This window comes from Mesoplodon bidens, assembly GCF_964165515.1.
Source record: "Mesoplodon bidens genome assembly, chromosome: 11".
Lineage (NCBI taxonomy): Eukaryota > Metazoa > Chordata > Mammalia > Artiodactyla > Ziphiidae > Mesoplodon > Mesoplodon bidens.
Genome location: NC_138167.1, coordinates 3338767 through 3365188, shown reverse-complemented (window position 1 = coordinate 3365188; position 26422 = coordinate 3338767). Strand labels below are relative to the sequence as shown.

The window sequence follows — 26422 nt, the reverse complement described above, 5'->3', positions numbered from 1 at the left end:
TGCCTGGGGGCTTTCTCCAAAGCCATCACCCATGGCCCACTGGAGCGCTGGGGGTTAACACCCTCAGGGGCAGCCTCCCCATGACTCAGGGGTTGACCTACAAGTAGCCTGACCCTTTCCCCTGGGGTTGGACCCCTGAGACCTGTGATCTACCCTCGAGTTCCTGGGAGGCCCCAAGCCCCAGCAGCTGCTCGCCCGTTGTTGGCTGGAGAAGGTGCCTCTCGCAGGCTGCTTCCCTCCCCACTCCCCGGACAGTGTTTCCAAACAAGCCACTTTCACCCAAATCCCTGTCTCAGGGTCTTCTAAGACACCACCGATCAGAAGCTGAATTGTGTCCCTGAAAGGTACATTGAAGCCTTAACCCCAGGACCTCGGAATGTGACCTGATTTGGAAGTAGGGTGATTATGAATGTAATTAGTCAAGTTGAGATGAGGTCATTGAGCAGGCCCTTAATCAATAGGACTGGTGATAAGACAGGAAGAGGATGGGGGCAGACACGGGAGGGGAGAGGCCACGTGATGAAGAAGGCAGAGCTCACAGGAGAGATGCAGCCGAAAGCCAAGGACTCCAGGGTGGCCGCCACCTCCAGACGCTGGGAAGAGGCAAAGAAGGATCCTACCTGGAGTCTCAGGGCGCACAGCCTGCTCTGAGACATCTGGAGTTTGGGCTTCTAGCCCCAGAACTGTGAGAGAGTACGTTTCTGTTGTTTAAGCCACCCAGTGTTTGGTCCTCTGTTGTAGTGGCCCTAGGAAACTAACACACCTCCTGTCTGAGGTCTTGATTCTTCCTTAACTTGCTCCCTCCCAGGGGTCCGGTAAGACCTGTGAGCATCTCACGTCCTTTGCTGGTGCAGCTCCCTTTCAGATCCTTTGCTCAGCAACCCTCCTGTGTCCTCACAGCTTGACACGACTGGCCCGTCCGCCTCTCTTTGACACGGCCAACGTGGAGTTAGTGGTGGACATGTGGGGCATTGCCACATATAGAATATTCCTCCATTGGAGCCTGGGTAATTAATGGGATTTGAATGGATCCTGAAGATGCTTTGGGGCTCTTGACTTCCTAACTGTCTGCTGCAGGAGAGATTCAAGGGAGATCAGGGTGACTTTCAAGTCAGTCTCGGGTGTGGTGTGCCGCAAGGTATCAGCCATTCTCCAGCTCCGTGGAGCCCAGAGTGAGGGGGAAGGGAGCTTAGGGCCTTCAGAAGGGATATGGGCTTGGTCCGGGAACTTTCTGATTACAGCAGTTACTAAGCTGTGAATTACTTTGGAAATCTGGGAAATGTTCCTGGAAATATTTGAGGGCTGGATAATTTCCATCTGTGTATAAAAGCTTTCATGGAACCATTCTGGAGGGAGAATGGCAGTCTGCCGGCTCTGATAGAGACAGGCAGATAAAAATGGGCTCTTTTTTCCCTTTGTGATGGTGATGGCCTTTGCCCTTTGCCTCTGGAATGCATCGCACCCTTTTCCCTTTTATGGGTGTACTGTCTGGTGGCCAAAAAAATCTTGAAGACAGAAAGCTGTGTCCAGCAGGGGCCCAGGGCATCACAGGGCTTCATCCAAGTGTGAGGCAGCCAAGCCCATCACAGAGCTTCCATTTTATTTTGAAATGAAAATAGAAGCACTTCTGTTGTTTTGTCTTCCCTTCTACTTGGAAACCCCACAGATGCTGTGGGAAGATTGCAGGTCAAAGCCAGAGGAGAAAGGAGGCGAACTCATAAAGGGAAATTGTCTGCAGGAGGGGCTCTGCCCTGCTCCCTTACTTTCCAAGTTCATTTAGCTCCCTACACTAAGGGACTGAGCATTTTCACAGGGAAATTATTTAATTTTCAGCCATTTCCAGCTTGCCAGAGTTGAAAGTAAGAGGAAGAAACTGGATCCTGGGAATAAACACAGTAGGCAGACCTAGATTTGCAAGTCCCGGGGAATATGAGAAGGGTCTGGCTGACCTATTCTTTTTTTAAAAAAATAGATCTAGTCAACTATTGACATACAATAAACCACATGTATTTAAAATGTATAATTTGATGTTTTGATATATATTTGTATCTACGTGTATGTATGTTTGCGTATGTATGTCTGTCTGTATGTATATATATATCTCCATGAAACCATCACCACAATTAAGATTTCGAACATATCTACACCCCCAAAAGTTTGCTCTTGCCCATTTGTCATTCCTCCTTTTCACCCTTCCCTGCCCCCCCTTATCTCTTTCCTGTCACTATAGGTGAGTCTTCATTTTTTATCATTTTATATAAGTAGAATCAAATAGGATGCACTCTTTTTGTCCAGCTTCTTTCACTCACATGATTATTTTGAGATTCATACAGTTTGTTGCTTGGATCAACAGTCCCTTCCTTTCAAAGCTGAATAGCATCCCTTTGTGTGTTTATACCACAATCTTACCAGTTCACCTGCTGATGAATATTTGGGCTGGTTTTGGCTACTACAAATAAAGCTTCTGTGAACCTTCATGGACAAGTCTTTGTATGGACGTATGCTTTTATTCTCTTGGGTAAGTAATATTGAGGAGTGTCATGGCTGGATCAGATGGTAGAAGTTTGTTTGACTTTTCTAGGAGACCACAAAGTGTTTTCCGAAGGGATTGTACGTTTGTGTACATTCCCACCAGCGACATATGAGTGTTCCATCCTGTCACCCCACATCCTTGGCAAGACTTGGTCAATCTTTTTCTTTTCAGACATTCTAACAAGTGTGTAGTGGCATTTCATTTTGGTTTTAAATTTCATTTCCCTTATGACTAATAATGATGAACATTTTCATGTGGTTATTTGATATCCACATATCTTATTTTGTGAAGCGCCTGTTCAAATGTTTGTCCATTTAAAAACAACTGAGTTGTTGATTTTCTTTTAAAAATTTTAAAATAGATATAGTGTTGTTCGGGCTATCTATTTCTTCTTGAGTGAGCTTTGATATTTAGTGTGATATTTCAAGGAATTTGTCCATCTCATCTAAATTGTCAAATTTATTGGCATAAAGTAGTTCATAATATTCCCTTATTATCCTTTTAATGTCTGTAGAATTTGTAATGATGTCATCTTAAATTCCTTATACTATAATATGTATCTTCTCTCTTTATTGATCTTCTTAAAGGCCTAGCTTTTAGTTTTGTTGATTTTCTCCATTGTTTTTCTCTATGGTTTTCTATTTCATTGATTTCTGTTCTGATTGTTATTATTTCTTCTCCTTACTTTGGGTTTAATTTACTCTTCTTTTTCTAGTTTCTAGAGGTAGAAGATGAGGCCATTGGCCTGAGACCTTTCTTCCTTTCTAATATATTTGTTTAGGGCTATAAATTCTTTCCTGAGTACTGCTTTAGCAATATACTACAAAATTTGAAATATTGTACTTCTATTTTCATTTCATTCAAATTATTCTTAAATTCCATTTTCATTTCTCCTTTGAGCCATGGGTTTCTAGAAGTATGTTACATAGTTTCCACATTTGAAGATTTTCCAGAGGTCTTTCTGTTATTGGTTCTAACATAATTGCATTGTGATCAGAGTACATACTTTGTATGACTGAATCCTTTTAAATTTATTGGAACTTGTTTTGTGGACCAGAATATGGACTGTCTTGGTAAATGTTCCATGTGCACTTGAAAGTGTGTTCAGGTTTTGTTGGGTGGATTGTTCTATAAATGTCAAGTAGGTCAAAATAGTTGATAGTTTTGTTCAAGTCTTCTGTATCCTTACTGATTTCTGTCTTCTTGTTTTATTGATTATTGATAGAGGGATAATGAAATCTGAATGCGATTGTGGATTTGTCTAGTTCTCCTTGAAGTTCTATCAGTTTTTGTTTTATGCATTTGCTTTTTGCACCTGTTGTTAGGTGCATATGTGTTTAGATTGTTTTATCCTATTGATGAATCGCCCTCTTTATCATTATGAAATGACTTTATCTCCATTAATATTCTTTGTTCTATAGAATCTATTTTGCCTGATATTAATATGCAGCTTTCCCTTGACTAGTGTGAACATGCTATATATTTTTTCAGTCTTTTACTTTTAACCTATTTGTGTCTTTTTTTAAATAAAAATTTATTTATTTGTTTATTTATTTATTTACTTTGGCTGTGTTGGGTCTTCGTTGCTGCGCATGGGCTTTCTCTAGTTGCAGTGAGCGGGGGCTGCTCTTTGTTGTGGTTCACGGGCTTCTCATTTCAGTGGCTTCTCTTGTTGCGGAGCACGGGCTCTGGGTGCACGGGCTTGTGGCTCACGGGCTCTAGGGTGCAGGCTCAATAGTTGTGATGCACGGGCTTAGTTGTTCTGCAGCATGAGGGGTCTTCCCAGACCAGGGCTCGAACCCGTGTCCCCTGCATAAGCAAGCGGATTCCTAACCACTGCGCCATCAGGGAAGTCCCCTATTTGTGTCTTTATGCTAAGGTACATTTCTTTTAGGCAGCATATAGTTGGGTTTCCTCAATTTAGGGTGTCTGTCAGGCTCCACCTGGGTTTCCCCTTCCTGTGCCATGAACTGAAAACTCTTTAGGCAATAATGGGGCATATTTCATTTTTTTCCCATCTCTCAGGAACAAGGCTTAGACTAGAGGGAGGCAAGTGTGGGCCCTTTGGGAGCAAAATTTAAAAAGCTAGTCACTCTCAGATACACAGCTTCGAGAGTGGAATCCTCTCCTTGCACCTTAAGAAGACACTCTCAAGAGTGGGAGTACAGGGTTAGGACCTGAGACTCAACGCCTCTTAATCTGATACTTTAGAGGCCTCCCTCCACTCACCCTAGTCCCAGCCCTGCTGGTCACTATCCTTCATTGCCTGATAGCCAGTGTCTGGAAAACCATTAAAAAAAAAATATATATATATATATGTATATATGTATATGTATATATATATATATATATATCATCTGGATTTTGGGTTACTTCAACTGGGAGGGTAAATCCAGTCCCTGTTATTCCATCTTTTCTGGAAACAGAAGTCTGGACTTATTCTTTATGTGATGAAAATCCCATATAAAGAGCTTCCTGACTGAAACACAAATGCCTTCAGGCATCCCTGCAAAGCATTTATGAAAGAGCCGTCTTCCTTCATTCAACAGAGAATCAATGAGCACTTACTTTATACCATCTTTGGGCTGATATCTGGGGTTAAAATCAAATAAGAGGTGGTGCCTCTCTTCTAGTGCCCATAGCCGACCTCTTTAGAACTGTGAGATTGCCTCTTTTATGTCATGCATCGCCTGTGACATGGGCCAGGGAAGCTGGGAGCCAGAGAAAGTCAGACCTAGAACGGAGAGATCAGGTTTACTCGTTCCCAGGCCCAGAGTGGCTTTGGGGCTCTCTTATGCTCACCCAGCTGGTCAGTAGTAGTGGATTGCTATGCACTCTATTTTGAGGGCTATAGAGGAGGAACCCAACCCCAAAGACCTTCCTCCACTGCCGGTCACCATGACTGAAATCCACCATTAGAGGGCGAGGAAATGGGAAAATGTATATAGAGACCACGGTGTGGTGTCTGCCTCCAAGTAAACACTCCAGAAATGGAAGCTGATCTATCAGCATCTGTGTTCTTGCCATTGATTTAGGTTGGGAGAAATCCTCTGGCCTCCTCCTTTCAAGCTGGAAATGTCTGTTTTTCTTTCCCCCTTCTACTCTGCTCTCTTTGATGGGCTGGCTGATCTGTTAATGATCAGGGCACATGTCCCCTTGTTCCGAGCTTGTGCTGATGAATAGAGAAACAGGCACTGGTGAGCGGTCCTCTGCTTCCCTCCCATCCCCTCTCATCCTCTTCCAGCCTTCCTCCGTCCCTACCACGCTCACTCCTCTCTCTCATCTTCCACCTTCAGGTTCTGAAAAGACTCGAAGAAATTGACAGATCTGGATGGCCACGCCCAACAGGAGAGTGGTCTCCAGACCCCGGGGACCTGGCTGGGGGCACCAGGGGAGCGGGGCCTGCCTGGGCTCCCTGGACAACCTGCCGTGTGAGGGGACCCAGGAGCTGGCACCAGCACAGCTGGCCATGCTGAGGAAGGCACAGGAGTTCTTCCAGACCTGTGATGCCGAGGGCAAGGGCTTCATCACCAGGAAGGATATGCAGGTAAGAGGGTCCCGGGTTGCACCTGCCCACCTGGAATGCCACCTGGAATGCCACCTGGAATGCATGGGTCTCCCTTTCGCGGACTGGGGCCTGCCCCACGGGAGGTGACGTCTTTAACAGAAAAGATGCCGTCAACTCTGTCCTGGAAGGAGGCATCGGCCTAAACTCTCCTGGGAGCTAGATCTCCTGGGTTCATTCTTTTTCTGGCCTTCACTTGGTGTCAGACTCGGGGGCTATTTTCTCTGAGTCAGTAACTCCCCAGAATTGTGGAAAATGGTGGCAGCAATATAAGAAACTTACGTGAGACATGGAGAAGAACCTTCTGGAACAAAGGTGGAAAGGCACTGACTTGTTACTTTACAACACAGCTCCGAGCTGTGCCCAAGCCACTCCCATGAGGTGCCATGACTCTCAGTCAGCTCTGTCACAGTGTTACTGAACCAAACTTGGATCTGTTTGCCCATGCACAGCAAAGCCGATCTACTGACCCCAGATTGTGGTGAAAGACAGGGCAGCGTTTATTGCAGGCGCCAAGCAAGGAGTCCGGGGCAGCTAGTGCTCAAAACACCTGAACTCCTTCAGACTTCCCTGGCAGTTCAGTGGTTAAGACTTCACCTTCCAGTGCAGGGGGTGCAGGTTTGATCCCTGGTTAGGGAGCTAAGATCCCACATGCCTCAGGGCCAAGAAACCAAAACATAAAGCAGAAGCGGTATTGTAACTAATTCAATAAAGACTTCAAAAATGGTCCACAGTAAAAACAAAAAAAAAACAAAAAAAAACACCCGAACTCCTCAATGGTTTTCAGCAAATCATTTTTAAAGGCCAGTTGAGAGACGGGAGTCCCCCGGTATATGATCAGCTCGTGCACAGTTCTCTGGTTGGTGGTGGTATCAGGGCGGTGTCACAGGGGTTCACATGATCAATCCTTAGGCTCCAGGTGGCCTGGCGGCTGTGTGCTCGTGGTCATCAGGTAGTTAATGTCTTCTGTTTGGTGGTGGTTTTAGCATCTGTAAAACAACTCAGGAAATGTGCATCAGATACTATTATCTAGGCCCTCCAGAGAGGAGCTAAAGCAGAGGGTATGGGGAGGCGTCTGTCCCAAGAAGACCCCGTAAGGTCCTGCTTGGTTACAGCAGCACTAGCAGCCACAGGCAGTGTGGAAACAGCAGAGTGTGACCTGTTCCCAAACAACTTTATTTACCTACACTGAAATGTACATTGTATGTCATTTTCATGTGTCACCGAACATTATTCTTCTTTTGATACTGTTTTCAACCATTTAAAAATGTAAAAGCGGGCTTCCCTGGTGGCGCAGTGGTTGAGAGTCCGCCTGCCGATGCAGGGGACACGGGTTCGTGCCCCGGTCCGGGAAGATCCCACATGCCGCGGAGCAGCTGGGCCCGTGAGCCATGGCCGCTGGGCCTGTGCGTCCGCAGCCTGTGCTCCGCAATGGGAGAGGCCACAACAGTGAGAGGTCCGTGTACCGCAAAAAAAAAAAAAAAAAAAAGCCTATTTTGGGCTTCCCTGGTGGCGCAGTGGTTGAGAGTCCGCCTGCTGATGCAGGGGGCAGGGGTTCGTGCCCCGGCCCGGGAGGATCCCACGTGCCGCGGAGCGGCTGGGCCTGTGAGCCATGGCCGCTGGGCCTGCGCGTCCGGAGCCTGTGCTCCGCAATGGGAGAGGCCACAACAGTGAGAGGCCCACATACAGCAAAAAAAAAAAAAAAAAAAAAAAAATGTAAAAGCGATTCTTAGCTCTCTGGCTGTACAAAAACAGGCACTGGGTCCCATTTACAGGGTGGGGCGTGGTTTGCCCACCCCTGGTCTGGTGCCTTCCCAGTGTCTTCCTTAAGTCTCTCATGCTGCAGTCATGATTTCACCCCGAGAATAAAGGAAGCGCGGGCTGCACTGGAGCTCTGGCAGCATCTCTCCACACCGCCCTCCCATCACTCGCACGTCAGGGGCATTTTGGGGAGGGACACACAGCTGCACTAATGGGAAGAAGACCCGTGATGGGAAGGTTTTCATTTTTAAGGCTGTTTTCTCAGAGTACACTGAAGTTGGGCCATGCGATGCAGGCCCTCGTTCGTATCCGTCCCACCTCCCCTCGCTGTGTGAGCCTCGCGGCCTGGAGGCTTGTGACCTGGATGGAGCACCGCAGGCCTTTCTCCCACCAGCCCCACGGGGTGGAATATTCTGGCTTCTCCCAGACTCTCCCCCGTCCAGTAGGTGCTTCAGGATTTGAGGGGAAAGACCTGGGAACAGTGGTACCTTAGCCCACAAGTGAGCCTGGGCCTCTCTAGTTTTCAGCTATTGACACCTGGTAAATTTCTGCCACCCATACTCATCCCCAAAGCCTCACCCCACCAAGAAGTCCAGCCTACGTGTGCTTTGAGAAAACCTTGACAACCCCAGCCTGGGAATTCATAGTTGTCTTTCACGGGCCTGTGGCCATGGTGCTTGTAGGAGTGGTTTTAATGGCATGTTTCATTTGTGCTTCTCCTTCTAGAAAGAAAGAAAAGGGAATTCTCTTTTATTGAGGGTCAACCATGGGTCATATGCACAGTGCAACTCAGCACTCTCACTGAATATACCCCCATTAACCTGCACCAAAGCCCACTCTTTAATGAAGGCCGGGAGAGGCACTGTGAGTCTAAACTGTAAAGTATCAATTGTTCAAGAAATCATTTGCGTCAGGCTCGGAATGAAGTCAGAAGCATCAGATCCCAGAGACACCACAGCAGCCTTGTTCCCTCTGGCCTCAGCCCTGGTCCAGACAGCAGGAGGAGGGCGGGGCATCCCACCAGCTAGTCTGCTGGGTGGGTCCGTGGCATTCAGCTCTGCTGGCTGCAGTTTCCTGAACTTTCTGCGTGCCTGTGGACGGCGAAGCATTTGAAAAGTTCAGCTCTTCTAGCTGAGAGAATGATATCACAAGAGAACAAAACGCGTCATCGAAGGGCCGCCTCTCTGCCGCTTTCACGGTCCTGTCTGGAGGAGGATGGGCTGGAAGGAGATTGGGGAAGAAAGTCACCCTCTTGCTGTCCACCCTGGGTTCCCTGTGAGGCCCACGCGCCCTGGTTGGTTCTCCTGGCAGGACTGAGGACATCTGCCTGCGGCTGTCACCCCTGCACGTACCGCGGCGGCCAGTGGCTGGCCCCTGGGTCCTGGTCACCACCCCCTTTCTCACCCTCGGCTCCCAGCACGGCCTCTCGGGACCTGGAGAAGAGCTCACAGCATGCACGCACACCCAGATCCAGATGCCGGGAAAGGCCTGTTAAGGCGGAGAGTGGCTGGGTCGGGGTGGGGCGCCTGGGCAGGAGGGGCCGGCGGGGGAGGGGAGCTGGCACAAAACCCACACACAGTTGCCATCCTTCGAGGGAGGGGGAGGGGCAAGGCTGCTCCCCTGGTGCTCCCATTCTTCCTTCTCCTGAGTAACGGAAGAAATCCACCTGCAGGGGGTGAGACAGGCTCCCAGCCATCCGAGAGGTGATTGGGCAGCAGCAGCCGTGAGCTGCTGACACCCTGACAGAGCAGGACCACAGACGGAAAGGAGCAGGTCCCCAGGGCCGAGGCCAGGATGCAAGCCGCCCTGAGCTCCCGCTACGGGACGTGGGATGGATGATATTGACCTGTGAGCACAGAGTTTAGGCAGGGGTTGGAGGGTCTTCAGCTCCACCCGTGGTCCCCCAGACCTCACTGCCTCCTCCACAATGAACCCCTCTGTGTGTCCCATGGAGATCATTCCAGGCAGAACTGGGGTGAAGGTTGCTTTGCAGGAAGGGGTCCCCTAGAGGACCAGAGTCGTGAGCCGGAGGGTCCCTAGTGAGAGGCAGAGGGACACGGGAGGACCAGGCTGGAGAGGGCGTGAAGGGACCCCTCCAGCTGGGAGAGGGAGGTGGGGACAGGTCGGGCAGGAGATCTCTGAAGACACCAGCAGCCTCATAAACCCTGGTTCCCTGATTTCTTAGAGGAGTGTAATGGCTATGACCAATGCCAAGTACCCACCCTGCAACACTGCGTGGAATTCCTGGATTAGCCAAACTGTAAAGAAGCATCTAGGACTTGGCCAGCCAGCCGAACCTGTCTCTCTCGCTGTTCCTGTGAGTGCCGTGAAATTGGAGCACAGCCGGGCTCTCTCCTTCTCATACCATCCGCGGCAGATTCCAAGTTACAACACGGACTTGGGAAGCTGCGACAAAGGCCTGCAAAGCCTCAAATACGCATGATCTGGCCTTTACAGGGGACGCTGGTTGACTCCTGATCTAGGTTAACAAAGAGACTCTTAAAGAATTTTGTGGTACATTTTGCCCTGAGTTTTAATCCTGAATCTGCCACTTACTAGCAATGGGAATTTGTGTAAGTCGCTTAAGCCCTCTAAGCTTGTAGCCCCTCATCTGTGAATTATTTATAACTAATTCCCAGCATTAGAAGAGAATCAGGCGCGTGTGTACATGCAAAGCACTTAGCCCTGAGCTGGGACCTGGAAATCTCTCCATAAATGCTCACTGTGTGTGTGTGTGTGTGTGTGTGTGTGCCATTGGGGGTGGGGGGACTTATACCCTGAGTCTTAACACAATTCCTAGTGTCCTCCACTCTAAATTGTGTTTCTAAATTGTGGTAAAATACACGTAACAAAATTCCCCATCTGAACCATTTTTAAGTGATATTTCAGTGCTTTTCAATACATTCACATTGTTGTGTAACCCTCACCAGAACTCTCCTTATTTTGCAAAATAGAAACTCTCTCCCCATTAAACACTAACTCCCCACCCCCCAGGACCACCATCCTACTTTCTGTCTCTATGGATATGGCTCCTCTGGGGACCTCGTATAAGTAGAATCATACAATATCCGTCCTTTGGTGACTGCCTTATCTCACTTAGCAAAATGTCTTCAAGATTCCACATGGTGGCACATGTCAGAATTTCCTCTCTTTTTAGGGCTGGATAAGATTCCAGTTTATCTAGTTATCACATTTTGTTTATCCATTTGGCCGTCGATGGGCACTTGGGGCAACCCAAGTGCCCATCACGTTGCTATGGAGAGGAACGTACAAATGCTCTTTGAGTCCCTGCTTTCAGTTCTTTGGGGTATATACCCCAAAGTGGGATTGCTGGATCATATGGCAATTCTATTTTTAATATGTTGAGGGATCCCACACTGTTTCCGCAGTGGCTGCACTGTCATACTGGGAGGTCAAGTGCAAGTCATCTGTCTGCCTCAGAGATCAAGAAGGGGCATTTCTGTTGGAGAGGGTCCCTTCCATTCATCTCTAGCTGGTGCTGCTCTTGGTTGTGTCCAGTCTATGTGAGCGAGGGCAGTTTGGCTTCTTAGAGGACATTTGGCAATGTCTAGGGACATTCTTTTTTTTTTAATTTATTTATTTTATTTATTTTATTTTTGGCTGCCTTGGGTCTTTGCTGCTTCACGAGGGGTTTCTCTAGTTGCGGCGAGTGGGAGCTACTCTTTCTTGCGATGTGTGGGCTTCTCACTGTGGTGGCCTCTCGTTGCAGAGCACGGGCTCTAGGCGTGTGGGCTCTAGAGTGCAGGCTCAGTAGTTGTGGTGCACGGGCCCAGTTGCTCCACGGCATGTGGGATCTTCCCAGACCAGGGCTCAAACCCATGTTCCCTGCATCGGCAGGCGGATTCTCAACCACTGTGCCACCAGGGAAGCCCTAGGGACATTCTTGATTGGAATGACTGGAGAGGAAGAGGCTACGGGCATCTACTAAGTAATGTCCGGAGGTGCTGCTAAATGTCCCATAAAGCACGGGAGACCTCCTCCCCCACCTCCCTCTCCAACAAAGAATTCTTCATCCCGAGATGTCAATAGCACAGAGGTTGAGACTCCTGTCTGCACCCAGCCATCAGCCTGAACCAAGCACATCAAGGCACCAGGCGGAATCAAGGTAGATCCCACCTCTGGACCTCACAGTCCCAGCCTGAAGATGTCTGGTGCGTCTGGGCTCTACCGCAGGGAAGAGAGTGGCTGGTGCTGGGAGAAGGGTCTGAACAGGAGGCTTTGGGAGCCTGGAAAGAGGGAGAGATTAATCTGGCTGTAAAGGTAGATCTACTGGTTTTCTCTTTAATGAGCATTTCCCTTAGATGCATTTGAAGCTGTGCAACCCTTGGCTTTAAGCTGCACGAGGCATGTTGCGGGCTGGTGACCAGGAAGGTAGAGGGTCCGGCTGGGCTGTAGCGGGAGACAGCGTTTTCCCCTGGCTCTGGGAGCCTGTGCCCTCAGCATGGCTCCTGCAGGACTGTTTCCTGTTCCACGCCCCAGTTTATAAGACCTCGCCGAGCACCCCTGGGTGGGGGACGGGGGCTGGTCAGGATCTAGAGTGGATGGGGTCTAGACCAGTGCTCCGTGGACAGGAGTTCAGGACCGCCTGCTAGCACTCGTAGTCACTCGTTTATTGATTCACTTGTTCAACAAGTATCTAAATACCGCCTGGTTGTCAGCATTGGGCTAGATCCTGGGGCCATGACAGTGAACGAAAATGAACGGGGTCCCTCTTCCCAGAACTTCCAGGCCACTGAAGGAGCAGACATTCATCCACTAATCACATCCATCAGTATATAAAGTACAAAGTGAGGTGAGACTTATGAACGAAAGAAATGTGTTTGGGGGGGTCTGGATCGCTGGTCTAAGCCGGGGGCTGCAGAGGCTTCCTGAGGAAGTGATGCAGGAATTCAGAGTTCAGAGGAAGCAGGAATTTAGAGTGAACTGGAAGGCGGCGGAGGGAGGCCACGGTTGGAGGGAGTGTGGAATCGTAAAGAGCCACTGGTTGGGCCGTGGGCAGAGTGAGGAGGGCGAGCCGGCCTTCTCCCTGACTCCCCCCCACCCATCTGCTCTTCCAGGTGGGAGTGGGAGACAGGATCCACCCGTGAAGCGGGATTCTGGAAGGCTGGCACGGCTGGTGCTGGCTGGGCAGACTTTTGGTGGCAGGGGTGGGATAGCAAGGAGAGAAAGGAATCAAGGATGCATGGATGCACGGAGAACCCTTAGCTGACAGCGGAAGCCCTGAAGGGGAAATTGCTTCTTTATCCCAGCCTGGCCTCTACTGTGACTTTAGGGAAATCTCAGAGCTTTGCGGGTTATCAGCACCGTGGAATGAATCATCGCGTCCCTCTCCACCTGGCTTGGCTCCTTTAGTTAAAAATGTAGACAGTGCTAGGTACCCAGGGGACAAGAGCAGAATAAGTTGGTTTTACATGGCTCTTCAGGCCCAGAGAAGAAAGATAAGTAAGAGGTAATTATGGTTATTAAAACTAAAGGATTTTTCAGGTAGGGCCAATAAAGAGAGGTTGAGGCATCAGGCGTGTGCAGTTTGCAGAGAAGGCTGGAGAAGCCCTCGGTACTACTTTGGCAGGATGTGAAGAGGGAGGATGACTTGGAGAATGTCACATTGCCCTCCCCAGCTTCAGTGACAGCAAGAGGAGGAAGCCGGTTTGAGACAGAGGCAAGGAATAGGATTAGAGCATGGGAAGGACTCGGGGTCAGAAGTGTTGTTGGATTCAGGGATGGCGCCTGAGGCAGGGTGTGACCTAGCTTTTCCTGGGTGATGCTAACAAGAGTAAGGGTGCCCACGTGTGGGTATCTTGGGCAAGAGGCAAGTTGAGGGTCCCACTGACTCTGCAATTCCTTTCAGCCCCTTTCTGGGTCCAGCACAGTGTGAGAGACCACATTTTAGAGATCACATTCAGGCGGAGGGTAGGGAAGGGGGCAGGATTATCCCAAGAAAAGGACTGGAATCTCGGGTTTTCACCCTACCTCCAGTGTGATGCCTTTAGCTTCAAATGGAGCTAATGAACTTCCTGCTTGCAAACTTGACTCCATCCTCGCCCTGCATTCTCTGCCTTTGGCTTTGAGACAGCCGGTTTATGGATTGTTGATAAGACAGAGATTCTGCTGTTTGTTCAGCAGATGCACTTCTGGAATCCTTGCACACACTCTCACTTACCTTCCTTTTTAAAATCCTCATTCCTGTGTAATTCAGTGATTCTAAACGCCTCCCACATCATCCTGTCTCCCCACTCCCCCCACGTTGTCAACGCGTGTCTCTCACTGTTGGGGCCTCTCCCGTTGCGGAGCACAGGCTCCGGACGCGCAGGCTCAGTGGCCATGGCTCACGGGCCCAGCCGCTTCGCGACATGGGGGATCTTCCTGGACCGGGGCATGAACCCGCGTCCCCTGCATCGGCAGGCGGACTCTCAACCACTGCGCCACCAGGGAAGCCCCATCGTCTCTTTTAATGCAAGTACCTGCCAAATTAATCGTTATGGCTTATCAGCTAGAAAGGTGCCTGAGGGTCAAACCGAGTGTCTCGCAACTTACGCTATGGGCTTTCACACCTGCCAGTTCTTTTTGACTGTTCAGATGGGCGTGTACCTTCCTTCCTGTGGCCCCGTGGTCCTTGTCTTCAGCCGTCAGTCACTTCCACAGCGGCAGTTTTGTGCAGTCATCCCTCGGGGAACTGGGAGGATGGGGGAGGGTCAGCTGGGCTGTAATGAACTCCCTTCGGGAGTCTTCATTGGGAGGTTTCGATTATTAGGGTAGAAGAGAGCACTTGCTTCAACGATGCAAACGTTGGCCTGGGGCCGCCGGTGCGTCAGGCAGAGGCCAGAGGGAAGCATCCACAGCTCAGCCGCTTTGCTCCTCAGCCATCCGTGTCTGCCCTCCTCTCCCTGCGTGGTCTGGGGCAGCCCAGGACTCAGGTCCAGTGACCTCACACCCCATCTTGGCCAGTTCCCTTTTACAACACAAATACTCTTTTTTTTTAAGGGTATTTTTTTTGATGTGGACCTTTTTTAAAGTCTTTATTGAATTTTTTACAATATTGCTTCTTTTTTATGTTTTGGTATTTTTGGCCACGAGGCATGTGGGATCTTAGCTCCCCAACCAGGGATTGAACCCGCACCCCTGCATTGGAAGGCAAAGTCTTAACCACTGAACCACCAGGGAAGTCCAACACAAATACTCTTAAGCCAGTGGCAGTTCATGTCTTTTCAGGAAGTAGTTGAGAGCCAGCAGGGAGTAGGAGTGGGGGGTAGGCTGGTATGATGGGTGCGTGTCACCCAGTGGCCTTGTCCAGCTTCCCTTCAGAGCTAAAGGACCATAGTGTGTGTCCACAGAAACTGCAGCCCTGGGACATGAGTGGCCTCCATCAGGGAAGGCTGCTGAGAGTGGGACCCACACCTGCATGGCAACAGGGGGACAGGGGGAGGGGCTTGGGCAGAGCAGGTGCAACCAGAGGGAAACCTGGCTGTGCCGTTCACTCACTGAGTGACCTTGGGGGGTCGGCGGCCTTGGCGGGGACCTTCTGCTCCCCCCTTTCTTTCTCTACCTCCCTCATACTGAATGCTTTCTCTGTGCCGGGTACTGTGTAACATTCTTTACATTCATTATCCCATTGACCTTGACCGCATCATGTCGTGCAGGTATTATCCTAAACAGGATTCAGTCCCATGCAGTGCTGGTCCTTTACAGCTGTGAACAGTGCCAGCTTTGAAGTCAGACCTGGATTTGATCCTGGCCATGTCACTTACTGGCATGGACAGGTCATTTAACATCATGCTTCATCTATAAATGGGGGATAGTAATGCCCACTTCAAAGAACTGTCATGAGAATTAAATGCAAACATATATATAATAAATTATATATAAATATAGTAATAAATGTACACATATTAACTTATAAATCATCCTGCAAGTTGCCTACCACATGAGTAGGCAACTAAGAGATAGATGGTGGATGTCCTAATATTCAGAGGAGGCGAAGCATGGTGAAGCTTCAGAATCTGGCTTCTGGCTTTTGTTGGGGGGGGGGCGGGCGGCGGAAGGCGCTGCCCCCCTCGGCAGCCGTCCGTGATGAGCAGTGTTAACCAGCGCGGTCTGGATTGTTTTCAGAGGCTGCATAAGGAGCTGCCCCTCAGCCTGGAGGACCTGGAGGATGTGTTCGATGCCCTGGATGCTGACGGCAATGGCTTTCTGACCCCAGCGGAGTTCACCACTGGATTTAGTAAGTTCTGGTGGATGCTGGGGCCCCAGGGTGTGGGTTGGCCTAAAGCCATGTAAGGGGCATCCCTGCCCCACCAGCTCTGAGGGTCCATGAAGCACAAGCTTTCTTGCCTCCTGAAGTTTACAGGCTGTGGGTCATCTAGTCTCTTTTCATGTGTCCACCTCCACTGCTCACACCACTGCCCCCTCAGTGCCCACCACGCTGTCACCACCAGGTCCCCTCCTACTGGAAAATGGCAAGGAATGAGCAGAGAAGCTCTGGCAGAAAGCTCAGTTTAAGAGAGGGGGCTGAGATGGGATTTCCAGCCTGTCCGTTTCTGCCGAGATACCAGTGGACAACAGAGTGGGAGGCTTGTATGGCTCGTTTCAACCTGAGTGTGGCTGAGTCCTCCAGGTTGAGGGGCAACAGCTTTCAGAGGAATTTGTAGAGGGTTTGAATAGACCAGTCGTTCTCAAGGTGACCAGGAGGAAAAACAACTGAGATGCATGAACAAGATAAAAAAGAAGAAAAACATACACCATCAGATCCAATACTGATCAGATATTGATTAGAACAAATATGGGTCAGATAAATCACCATGCATCTACCTCCTTCACGGTGCCAGGTATTCGCTTGGAAGTGTCTGGTGCCTTTCCTGACCTTCAGGAATTTATAAGTGACTTGTAAATGTGAAGCGCAGTGATGCTGGTGGCCAGGATGACACAGGGCATAGGCAGGCAGGCTGCTCGAGTGCGATGGGGGAAAGGTCTTGTTTAGAGAAGAAATCAATGAAGAGATGATTCTAAGCCAGCCTTTAAAAGATTAAGAACCACAAAGGTGCCGTAGTACCTGCCATGCACTCTGCCTTTCCCAGATTCTAGCATCTCTGGCAGAATCTTATCCAAGTAGGAAAGACATAAAATCCAGAGCATGGCATCCAAGGATCTTTGCTACAGGGAGTCTGGCCTCCCCTTTTCTCCTCTCAGCTGGACCTCAATCGATTCCTGGCAACTGAGGAAGCAAAGGTCTTCCTGTGCGAGTGTTGCCTAATCCAGATCCTTGTGCCTGTGCATCCCCCAGGTCACTTCTTCTTCAGCCAGAATAAGCCAAGTGAGGAAGATACTGATGAGCACCCGGCCCAGCTCCAGGAAGAGAAGGTGTATCAGACCAGAGGGGATGAGGATCTGGGTGACATGAACGAAGATGAGGAAGCCCAGTTCCAGATGCTGATGGACAGGCTTGGAGCCCAAAAGGTTTTGGAAGAGTAAGTGGCGACTCTGATCTGGGGGATGGAGCCCAGCCTGGGGGCAACCTCCCATCTGTTCTGTCCAAACTTAATGCCTATTAAGCCCTCAGCCAAGCCCTGGGTCCCTGCTTCCAGCTAGGCCACTGGCCCCATGCAGCCTGCCCTTGGCTATGACCTGTCTGCGTCAGGGTCTAGGGCTCTGCCTCTGCTTTTACATTATTTTCAGGGGAAACACTCCTATCCCCTGATCTCCCACACTCCTTCCTCACACCCCTGCTGTCCACAATCAGTACAGTCCTTGGCTTGGCCTTGCTCCCTGAGGGCGGCCCGCCCATCAGAGGGCTGTGCAAGGGTTGAAACCCTTGAGGGCTTTGGTGCGTCCCGCCTAAGGCTTCCTGTCACCATCAGCTCACCAGCATCTCCACCGCCGCTGGGTCTCTGGGGCCGCAGTGCGTCCCACGTGCTGTGCTCCTGCCAAAGCCACCTTACATGGAAGCGTTTGCGCGTCAGATCCCTGAGCCGAACCAAACCTGTTCTGGAAGCCGAGGTGGGAGGTGAACCTGTGTTTACCAGCTCATCACTTGGGTGATCAGTAACTCAGCTGAAAATTTTAGGTGGCTGCAACTTCAAACCAAACGTAATACCCCCATTTTTTTTTCTTTTTTGCAAAAAGTGTTTTGTAAGAAAGAAACGCATAGATGTAAACCCAGACCTTTGCCATGAAATGAAATGAAATCAAGTGATGTTGTAGCTAGTGGAAACCAGAGGGTCGCCCGAAAAACATGGAATAAGTTCTGCCCCTTTGCCATCACCTTTTGCCTTTTTGTGTCGGGGTCTCCAGGTCTTGGGTTGGGTGTGTGTTTCATGAGTGAGGGGGGAATGGCCTGATGGTTGGAGCTGGTGTGTCTGGAGCTTGGGAAGAAGAAGACTGAGGAGGAAAATGATAAAGGGGAAGCAAGAGAGAGGGGCCTTCACACAACATGCAGGCCAAGAAAGTATGTGTAGTTCCCAGCATCTTTTAGGTTGTGGCAGAGCTGAGACAGACTGGCAGAAGCCTGGGCAAGCCAGAGGGGACACTAGCTCCACTTCTCCAAGGACAAGAGGCCAGAGCCCAGTGACCATGCCCACGACCCCGTGAAGGCTCGTCCTGGAGGAGGGGGCAGGAGAGGGCAGTGTGGGCGAGCCAAGGGACTGTCATGAAAGAGAGGCATCTCTCTGCCCACCCATCACTTCTAGGCCGCCACCTTCCTGCAGGGCTCTCAAATCAGAGCTCACCAGAGGTTTCTCTGAGGACGTCAGTCAAAGGCCCACACAGGGCCGAGCCAACACGAGAGCTCCTGGAGAAGAGAAGGCTCTGGGGAAGGTTCCAAGAGTGGCCGATAAAAACCGACACACAGAAGATGGTGCCCAGCCATTGTCATCTTCCTTGAAGTTAAACAAGAAGGAAGTGGGCTTTTGTTACAGCGTGAGGGAAAACGGTCCAGACTGTAGGACCCCAGATGAGGAAACAGACGAGGCTGGAAAACTTCAGAGGTCTTTAAAGGTCTCACCGACCAAGATGGTTTGTGTACTGTTCTGGAAGCAGGGAGATGGATGGACTCACCATCCAGAACCCTTTCTAACCCTGCGCCCCTGTATCCTTCCAAGAGAGCGGCCTTGGCTTTGTCCAAGAGTGGTAGACAGAACACCTGGGCTCCCGGCTTTTCTCGGTGCTCCGACTGGCTGAGTGATTTGGCAGCTAATCGGCCTTGGTTTATTTTTCATCCAGCGTTGAGAGACTTATCCCTTCTCCAGAAGTCTGGTGGGAGGTGATGTGGCCACGACTAGGATGTTCAGGTAGCTTTGGAAGAGCATCAGGTCGGTCTGCAAATCTCACTGGAGGCTCTCACCCTAATAGTTCTCTGTCAGGCTCCAGCAGGAACCCAGGGGATGGGAGCAGACAGACCTCGGCCAGCAAGATGCATCTCGATTTTATAATGCATTTACCTTATGAGGGGCAACCTGCCACAGTGATGGGAAGTCATCGTGGTATCTCCCAAAGACCCTTTATCTCTGAACCCTTTGTGCAATCCCCATTGTACCTACAGCCCAATAGAGCGACAGCCACAGCATGTTCTGTATGGGGGAAAATGGAAATTATTCTGGGAAACAGGAGGCTCCTTACCTCCCCTTCTCTCGTTTCCTAGATCTCTCATGTCATCCAGATCAGTGCTAGGTTTTCAACAAATAATAAATACTTGTTGGGTGGATGGATGGGAGGATGGATGGATGGATGGGAGGATGGATGGTGGATGGATGGATGGATGGATGGATGGATGGATGGATGGTTGGTTGGATGGATGGGTGGGTGGGTGGGTGGATGAATGGATGGATGGTTGGATGGATGGGAGGATGGATGGATGGTTGAGTGGGTGGATGGATGGATGGTTGGATGGATGGGAGGATGGATGGTGGATGGATGGATGGTCTAGATGAGTTGGTGGATGCTTGGATGGAATGGAGCAAGGGAAGGAAAGAGGGAAGGAGGGATGATTGGATAGATGATCAGATAACTGACCAGAAGCAGGTTCATTTCTCGGTGGGCCTCTTCTCTGCTGGGCGCAGAGAGTAACATTTACACCCCAGGCACATTACTAACAGGGCACTATCAAGTATCACTTTTGAGTGAAAGTTCTCAGATACAGTGCTTGTTACCCAGCACAAGGGATTTTATTCTTTATCCTGAGGGTCCCTAGTTGTAGCTACCATCAGATCCAAGTGGTTTTAGACTTTAATGAAATCAGATCACCCTCGGGCTGTCTGTTTGATCACTGGCTGTAGACTCTTGAGTCTCTCCAGAGACAGAGCAGGCCCATGGGTGTGCCGCCTCCCGCCGCCCCAACCCCGTCACCTTGACCGTGACCCGTGTGTCTCCTCTGCTGACCGCCAGCGTGCCTGTTGGGGAGGGAGCGGCTCTCGGCACGCCACCCTGTGTCTGTGCCTCTCTGCTGGCCTCCGGCCCCCCGCCTCTCCTCCCGTCTCTCCGTGTGTGCACACGCACATCTCTCAGGCTGGCTCCTTCCCTTACTCTCTCCTGTCATCACGCCCGCTGCCTCCAGGCCCCAGTGGGCTGCTGCATCTTCCCTTCCACTCCCTGCGGTGACAACTGCTTCCTGCCATCCATCAGATGCCACGTCCTTCGCTCTCAGCTGTGAGGCGCATCCTTCCTGGGGCGACAGGCTCGCTGCTTCAGCTCCACGGCGCCTGTCCTCACACGCGCTGGGCTCCTGTCCTCCCGCTGCCTCCTGGCATTTGGAGATGCTCCTGGCCCGTGGGTCTGTGTGCTCAGCACCGCCAGCTCATCGCGGGAGACAGAAAGCAAAGCTGTTGAGTGTGGCCATTAGGAAGCCAGCATGACTCCTGGCTTCATCACTTCCCAGCTGAGTGATCTGAGACCGCTCACCTCACCCCTCTTCGTCCGTCCCCTCCCCCGTAAACGGGGGTGTTAGCAGCACCTGCCTCACTGGAAGGTCAAGTGAGCAAACGTGCATAAAGCAGCCAGCATGCGGCAAGCGCTCAATAAATGTCAGCCACTGCTGTTCCTGTACTGACGATGCTAATGATGTTCTAGCCATTGGTGTCACACCTGGGACCTCCGTGTGTCTCGTGAAGCCTCATGTCCACGCTCCCACCCTAATGCTCCTTTTTCTCTCACAGTGAAAATGACGTCAAGCAACTCTGGCTGCAGCTGAAGAAGGATGAGCCTCATTTACTGTCCAACTTTGAGGATTTCCTGACCAGAATCTTCTCGCAACTCCTAGAAGCCCACGAGGAGAAGAACGAGCTGGAGTGCGCCCTGAAAGAGTGGGTACCAGTATCAGCCGCCCTCTGTACAGATGCGTGCAAAGCAGACACACCTCTTCTGTCTTATATTCGGTGATGCCGCCTTATGGCCATCCGCCAGAGCAGGGGCCGGGCCTGTGGCTGTCCCCAGATATCTATTTCTAAGCCCTCGCTCACATTTATTAGGCCCTCACCATGTCCTAGGCACTATCCTAAATTCCTACACAGCCCATATGGATATTTATCATTAGCCACAATTTACCGATGGGGAAATCGAGGCACTGAAAGGGTAAGTACCACACCCCCAGAACACACAGTGTGTACGCGGCAGAGCCACAACTCAGAGCAAGATGCTCTGGTGCTCGAGACCCATTAGAAACCACTGTGTCCGCCTCGGGGCAGTAAGACCCCGGCCTATGGGACCTACCCCCGTCTCTGGACCAGCCCCCGGCCCTCCTGCCCTCTCACTCCCATCATGGTCTTAAGTTTCTCCTGCTGCCCTCTTGGCCCCGGGGTCTCTCCAGATATTTAGTGCTTTCTAGAACTCCTCCTGTACTGGAGGACGCCACCCCAGGCACTGTGCTTGGGACCTGAAGAAGCTGCTTGGGGAGCCAAGCCCGAGCTGGCCAGGCCCCGGGTGCCGCAGGTGCGGGCCGGCCGGGTGGGGGGTCCCTTGGCCTGTGGGGACGAGTGTGCCAGCGGGGCTCTGTGCTTGTCCACACTCATCAACGAACATTGCAGCGAGGAACTCGATTTTGTGACCCACAGGGTAACTCAGGACAGCTTACCGTCCTGAAGCGTCGGCCAGAACGCAGGCTGGGGGGCGAGCTCGGGAGCACCCTGGGGAGGTCCTCCCCGGGCGCCTTGTCCCACCCGGAGATGTGCTCATGTTCCATAGGAATCCTCAGCGATTCCAACAGAGACCACAAGAAAGCACACAAGCCCCTAATTTAGAGAGAGAGCACCACGTGTGCGGACCGCTGTCCACGCACCACCCTGAGCTCCCTTTCATCTCATGCCTTCTCCCCAGCAACTCTAAAATAACTTGCTGAGGCCCACTGGGTATACACAGGTCTAGAAGAGGACCTTTAGGACCCTGAATTATGAGAAATCATGGCCGTGTGCTGCTGGAGGGAACACGGTCGGGCTAGAGGAGTGTTCAGAGCATTCTGGGCCGAGGCTCCCAGGGCTGGGAGAGAGAGGGGTTGAGGGTATACGCTATAGAGCCTTTAGCTGAGTAAGCTGTGAGTCAGAGCTAAGTCCGAATCTTGGTTCTGCTGCCTACTAGCTGTGTGACTTAGGCCAAGTTACTTAACCTCTCTGAGTTGCAGCTTCCTTATGTGTAAGATAGGGACGGTAATACCCGTCTCATAGACCTGTGAGGATTACATGTCAGCATTTAGAACAGTGCGGGCACTTAGTAAGTATTCAATGAACGTTAAAATAATAACATTTATTACTATTTTAAATAAGTATGTCTGTGAGCCTTGGAGGATTTGCCTGGCTGAAGTGGAGAGTTGGAGGTGAAGTATAAAGATGCCTTTATCCGGGCTTCCCTGGTGGCGCGGTGGTTGAGAGTCCGCCTGCCGAGGGAGGGGACACGGGTTCGTGCCCCGGTCCGGGAAGATCCCACATGCCGCGGAGCGGCTGGGCCCGTGAGCCATGGCTGCTGAGCCTGTGCGTCCGGAGCCTGTGCTCCGCAACGGGAGAGGCCACAACAGTGAGAGGCCCGCGTACCACAAAAAAAAAAAAAAAAAAAAAAGATCCCTTTATCCTTCTAGACAACACAGTGTAGAGCTTTGCTGTTGAAGTCTAGTCTGTGGACCAGCAGCTTCGGAATCACCTGGAAGCTTCTCAGGAATGCAGAGCCTCAGGCCTCGCCCCAGGCCTACCGACTCTGCGTTTTCACAAGATGTCCAGGTGCCTCTTGTGTGGATGTGAGAAGCAGGCCCAGGGCATCAGGGGCTCTGGGTCAGAGTGGTGTGTGGCCGTCCAACCAGCTAGCTCTGTGGCCTTGCTCTGGTTTCCTGGCCTCTCTGAGCCTCGATTTTCCCACGTGTAAAATGAGGCTTATTTTCTGCCCCTCACCACCCCCCTCTCTGAGTCCAGCACTGGTCACCCCAAGGAGCCACAGGGAAAGTCAGGGGCACCCCCAGAGGGGACAGCTCCCTTGTTTCATAAGGAGACGAGGGCCGCAATGGCTGCAGTGACCCAGCTCGGGGCCCAGAATCTTACCTGCGGGGGGCGCCTCTGCTGGCCTGCACCTCCACAGGGAGAGACTTACCGCAGAGCCTCTTGGGCCATACATCCATCTCTAAGTGGCCTCCATTCGTGTTTTTGTTCCAATTCGATGATGGCTAAAAAGTTCTTGAGCTGAAAGTCAAGGTCACTCTCAGCTGCGTGGTTGAAACTAGCTCAGCCAGGAGTTCCAGCCTTCTGTTCCCATCCTCCGTTCATATGCCTGCCAGCTACCCCTGCCCCAGGTCAGCTGATGGGGTCCACTCTGGCCGGGGGGCTCGGGGGTCACTGAGCTCTCTGGCAGTCCTTTTCCTAGAGACCTGTAGCGAGCAGAGCATGGCAACAGGAGACAGGAGCAAACTGAGGTCCTGCCCAGGCACTGCCACTGACCAGCTGTGTGACCTCAGGCAATGTGCTTTACTTCTCTGTGCATCTGTTTCCTTACCGGCAACATTCGAGAACGGGATTGGTGTTGTTCAAACTTTCTGACTGTGACTGGCCAGAAGACACGCGCTTGACTTTGCAGCTCCCACACACTTGTGTGTGTGAATAACTGAGACAAAAGTTTCATGAAATATGTTCACCCTCGTGATATGTGACGGGCTCTGAGGTTTTCTCTTAGAGTCTCTTGTGTTCTCTTCTCTTCTGTTAAAGAAAGAAAAAGGGTGTTCACATCTTGTTTCCGGGTTCTTCCTGGACCAGGGCATCCCTGAAGGTCCTTGCAGCTTAGACGTCAAAGAAAAAACTGAAACCCCAATGGGATACAAAATAGTTAGATAGGAGGTTTTACAAATGGCTCAGCATGAGACTAAGTGATTCTGGGACATCTAGGAGGCGAGTTTGGGGGTTTGGGCTTGTTTGCAGGAGGGGCACACTCTGGCTGGTGAAGGGAGGTCTGGGGAATCGTTTGACTCGGGCTGCAGTCTGGGGAACCCTGACTGTCAAAGCATCTCCCAGGCTCCGCCACGAGCAGGCTGTTCAGTCCCAGGGCTAACACGTCACTCCATCTGGGAAATGAGCGCTTGTCCCAGAGAGGGCGACGAGACTTGACTGCTGTGCGCAGCCCAGGGCTGGGCACCAGGGTACAGTCGCGTGTGACTAGTAGCTGGCCTGTAACGGGCACTTGTTCTGTGCCAGGCTGAGCTGAGCCAGCGGAACACAGCGTCCCCGTCTTTGAGGAGTTTATGATCACACCAGTGAAGCAGAGCTGTAAACATCCTGCCGCACAGCCGACCAGGAACCCCCGTGCTGTTGAAACACCTGACGGCGTGGCCACTGGCAGCAGTGGCCTCAGCTGCCTCCCCCTTTTCCGAACCGCACACCTCGTTTCTGTGTCCCATGGGGCCCAGAGACTTGCAACCGACCTGGGGGGCGTCCTGGTCCCAGGTCCCCAGCCTAGCCGTGTCCCTCAGGGTTACAGTTTCACTGCAGTGAGTGAGAAAGGCCCCCCTACAGCATCCTTCAGGGTCACCTCCAGCCTCTGGGAGGGCGGAGGATGCAGCGGGGGCAGTGCTTGGGCTTGACATCTTGAAGCTGATGTCCAGAGGCCCAGGCTCTAGGGCAGTGTCAGAAGCAACTCCAGGCCTTTCCTTCCAGCCCTGGATTTTATTTTCTGACCCTGCATGTCGGGAGCAGGGGAAAGAAGCAAGCCTGGGGGCCTTCAAACTCCCACCCTCTTGCCTTTGGGGCAGAAGTTGAGAAAACCTCAGATCTGAGTTAGACTCTGGGTTCAGTGTTTGACACTGGTGTGTGTCCACCGAGAAGCAGCCACGGCCCGGCGGGGTGAGGTGGGGGCCAGGTGGAATGCAGGACCTTGGGCTGGTGCCCAGCTCGTCTGCGGCACCTCCAGAGTGGACTGCATTCCCTCCACTTCCCTCGGAGGAGGAGGAGGGGGTCAGATTGCAACCAAGCCACTTTTCTGTGTGCACCATGCAGAGGCTTGACGAACCTTACATTTTACCATGGGAGACATGGTTTGATGTGAGGAGGAACTTCTGGCCGTCAGAGCTACGAATTCCTTTGCCGCTGAAAGCACGCTGCCCAATTATGTTGATCTGGAAAAAAAAAAACTTGAGCTCTCCAGGTGTAGAACGATGCTGCCTGGAGGAAGCAGGAACTTCAGACCTTTCACCAGTAGCGGATGCTGGGGCCCTACTCCAGGAGGGGCCCGTTGCCTTGGTCTGGGGCGAGGGCCCCACGTCTGCACATATAAAATATCCCGAGGGATTCTGACCTTGGACCCGAGTTGGAATCTGCCAGAGGAGTTGCCCTGGTTGAGTTCCTTACCAAGATCTAACCCGGAGGATGGGGGTAAGAATGGATTCGGCTGTGTCTGGGGAGTGCTTTGAGCTCTTTGAAGAAAAGTGCTTTCGAGATCCAAGGCAGCCCTCTCTCAGTCTTTGGCAGCTCAGTAGCCTGTTCTGCATCCACGGTGGACCACCCTTGGCCTTGACACGTTTTGCGACGCTCCCCACACCCTCACTGGCATCAGTCACTCCTCTGCACTGCCTTTCCTCTCCAAATGATTCAGGTCTCGGGCAGTTTCTCGGGAGCATGCGGGGTGGGGCTCTGGGAGGGCTTCGCTTGCAGCTCCCACCCAGCCACTCTCCTGCTGCTTTCTGTCTAGACCCATTTTCCTCGGCTCGGCAAGGGTGTCCAGACCAGGAGGGAATGTGTCTCACAACCTGACAGGCAGCCCAACCGTGATCCCGGCACCTGACACAAACCTGAGAACTGGTGTTCTGTGATGTGTGTGGGGGGGGGCGGGGAGGTCATCATTTCCTTGGCCTTGCTTCCAGGTAGGGCAGCAATTAAAGCATTGTACGTATGGCAGGTGGCCCTTACGTACCACTTGTGACAAGCCTTAGCTGTGTGGTTCTTGAATGTTAGCTTGTTTCAGAATGACCAGGGACTCTTCTTTAGAGTACATTCCCAGGTCCCTCCTCCAGGGGGTCTAAATCAGTGTGTTTTGGGGGCAGGGGACCCAGCAATGTGCATCTTAGCACACGTTCCCCAGGGGTTCTGATGTTGGCAGACCCC

At 51.4% G+C, this 26422-nt stretch overlaps 1 protein-coding gene across 1 annotated transcript in view; it reads left to right on the top strand.

Annotated features, from left to right (window-relative positions):
- Positions 1-26422, top strand: part of CRACR2A (calcium release activated channel regulator 2A) — a 103994-nt gene that overhangs the window by 24404 nt on the left and 53168 nt on the right. The window contains exons 3-6 of the mRNA XM_081250260.1: positions 5830-6080; positions 15987-16098; positions 17158-17341; positions 21020-21166. Of these exons, the coding sequence (XP_081106386.1) occupies positions 5865-6080; positions 15987-16098; positions 17158-17341; positions 21020-21166 (659 nt within the window). The 5' untranslated portion in view covers positions 5830-5864. The remainder of the gene's footprint in view (positions 1-5829; positions 6081-15986; positions 16099-17157; positions 17342-21019; positions 21167-26422) is intronic.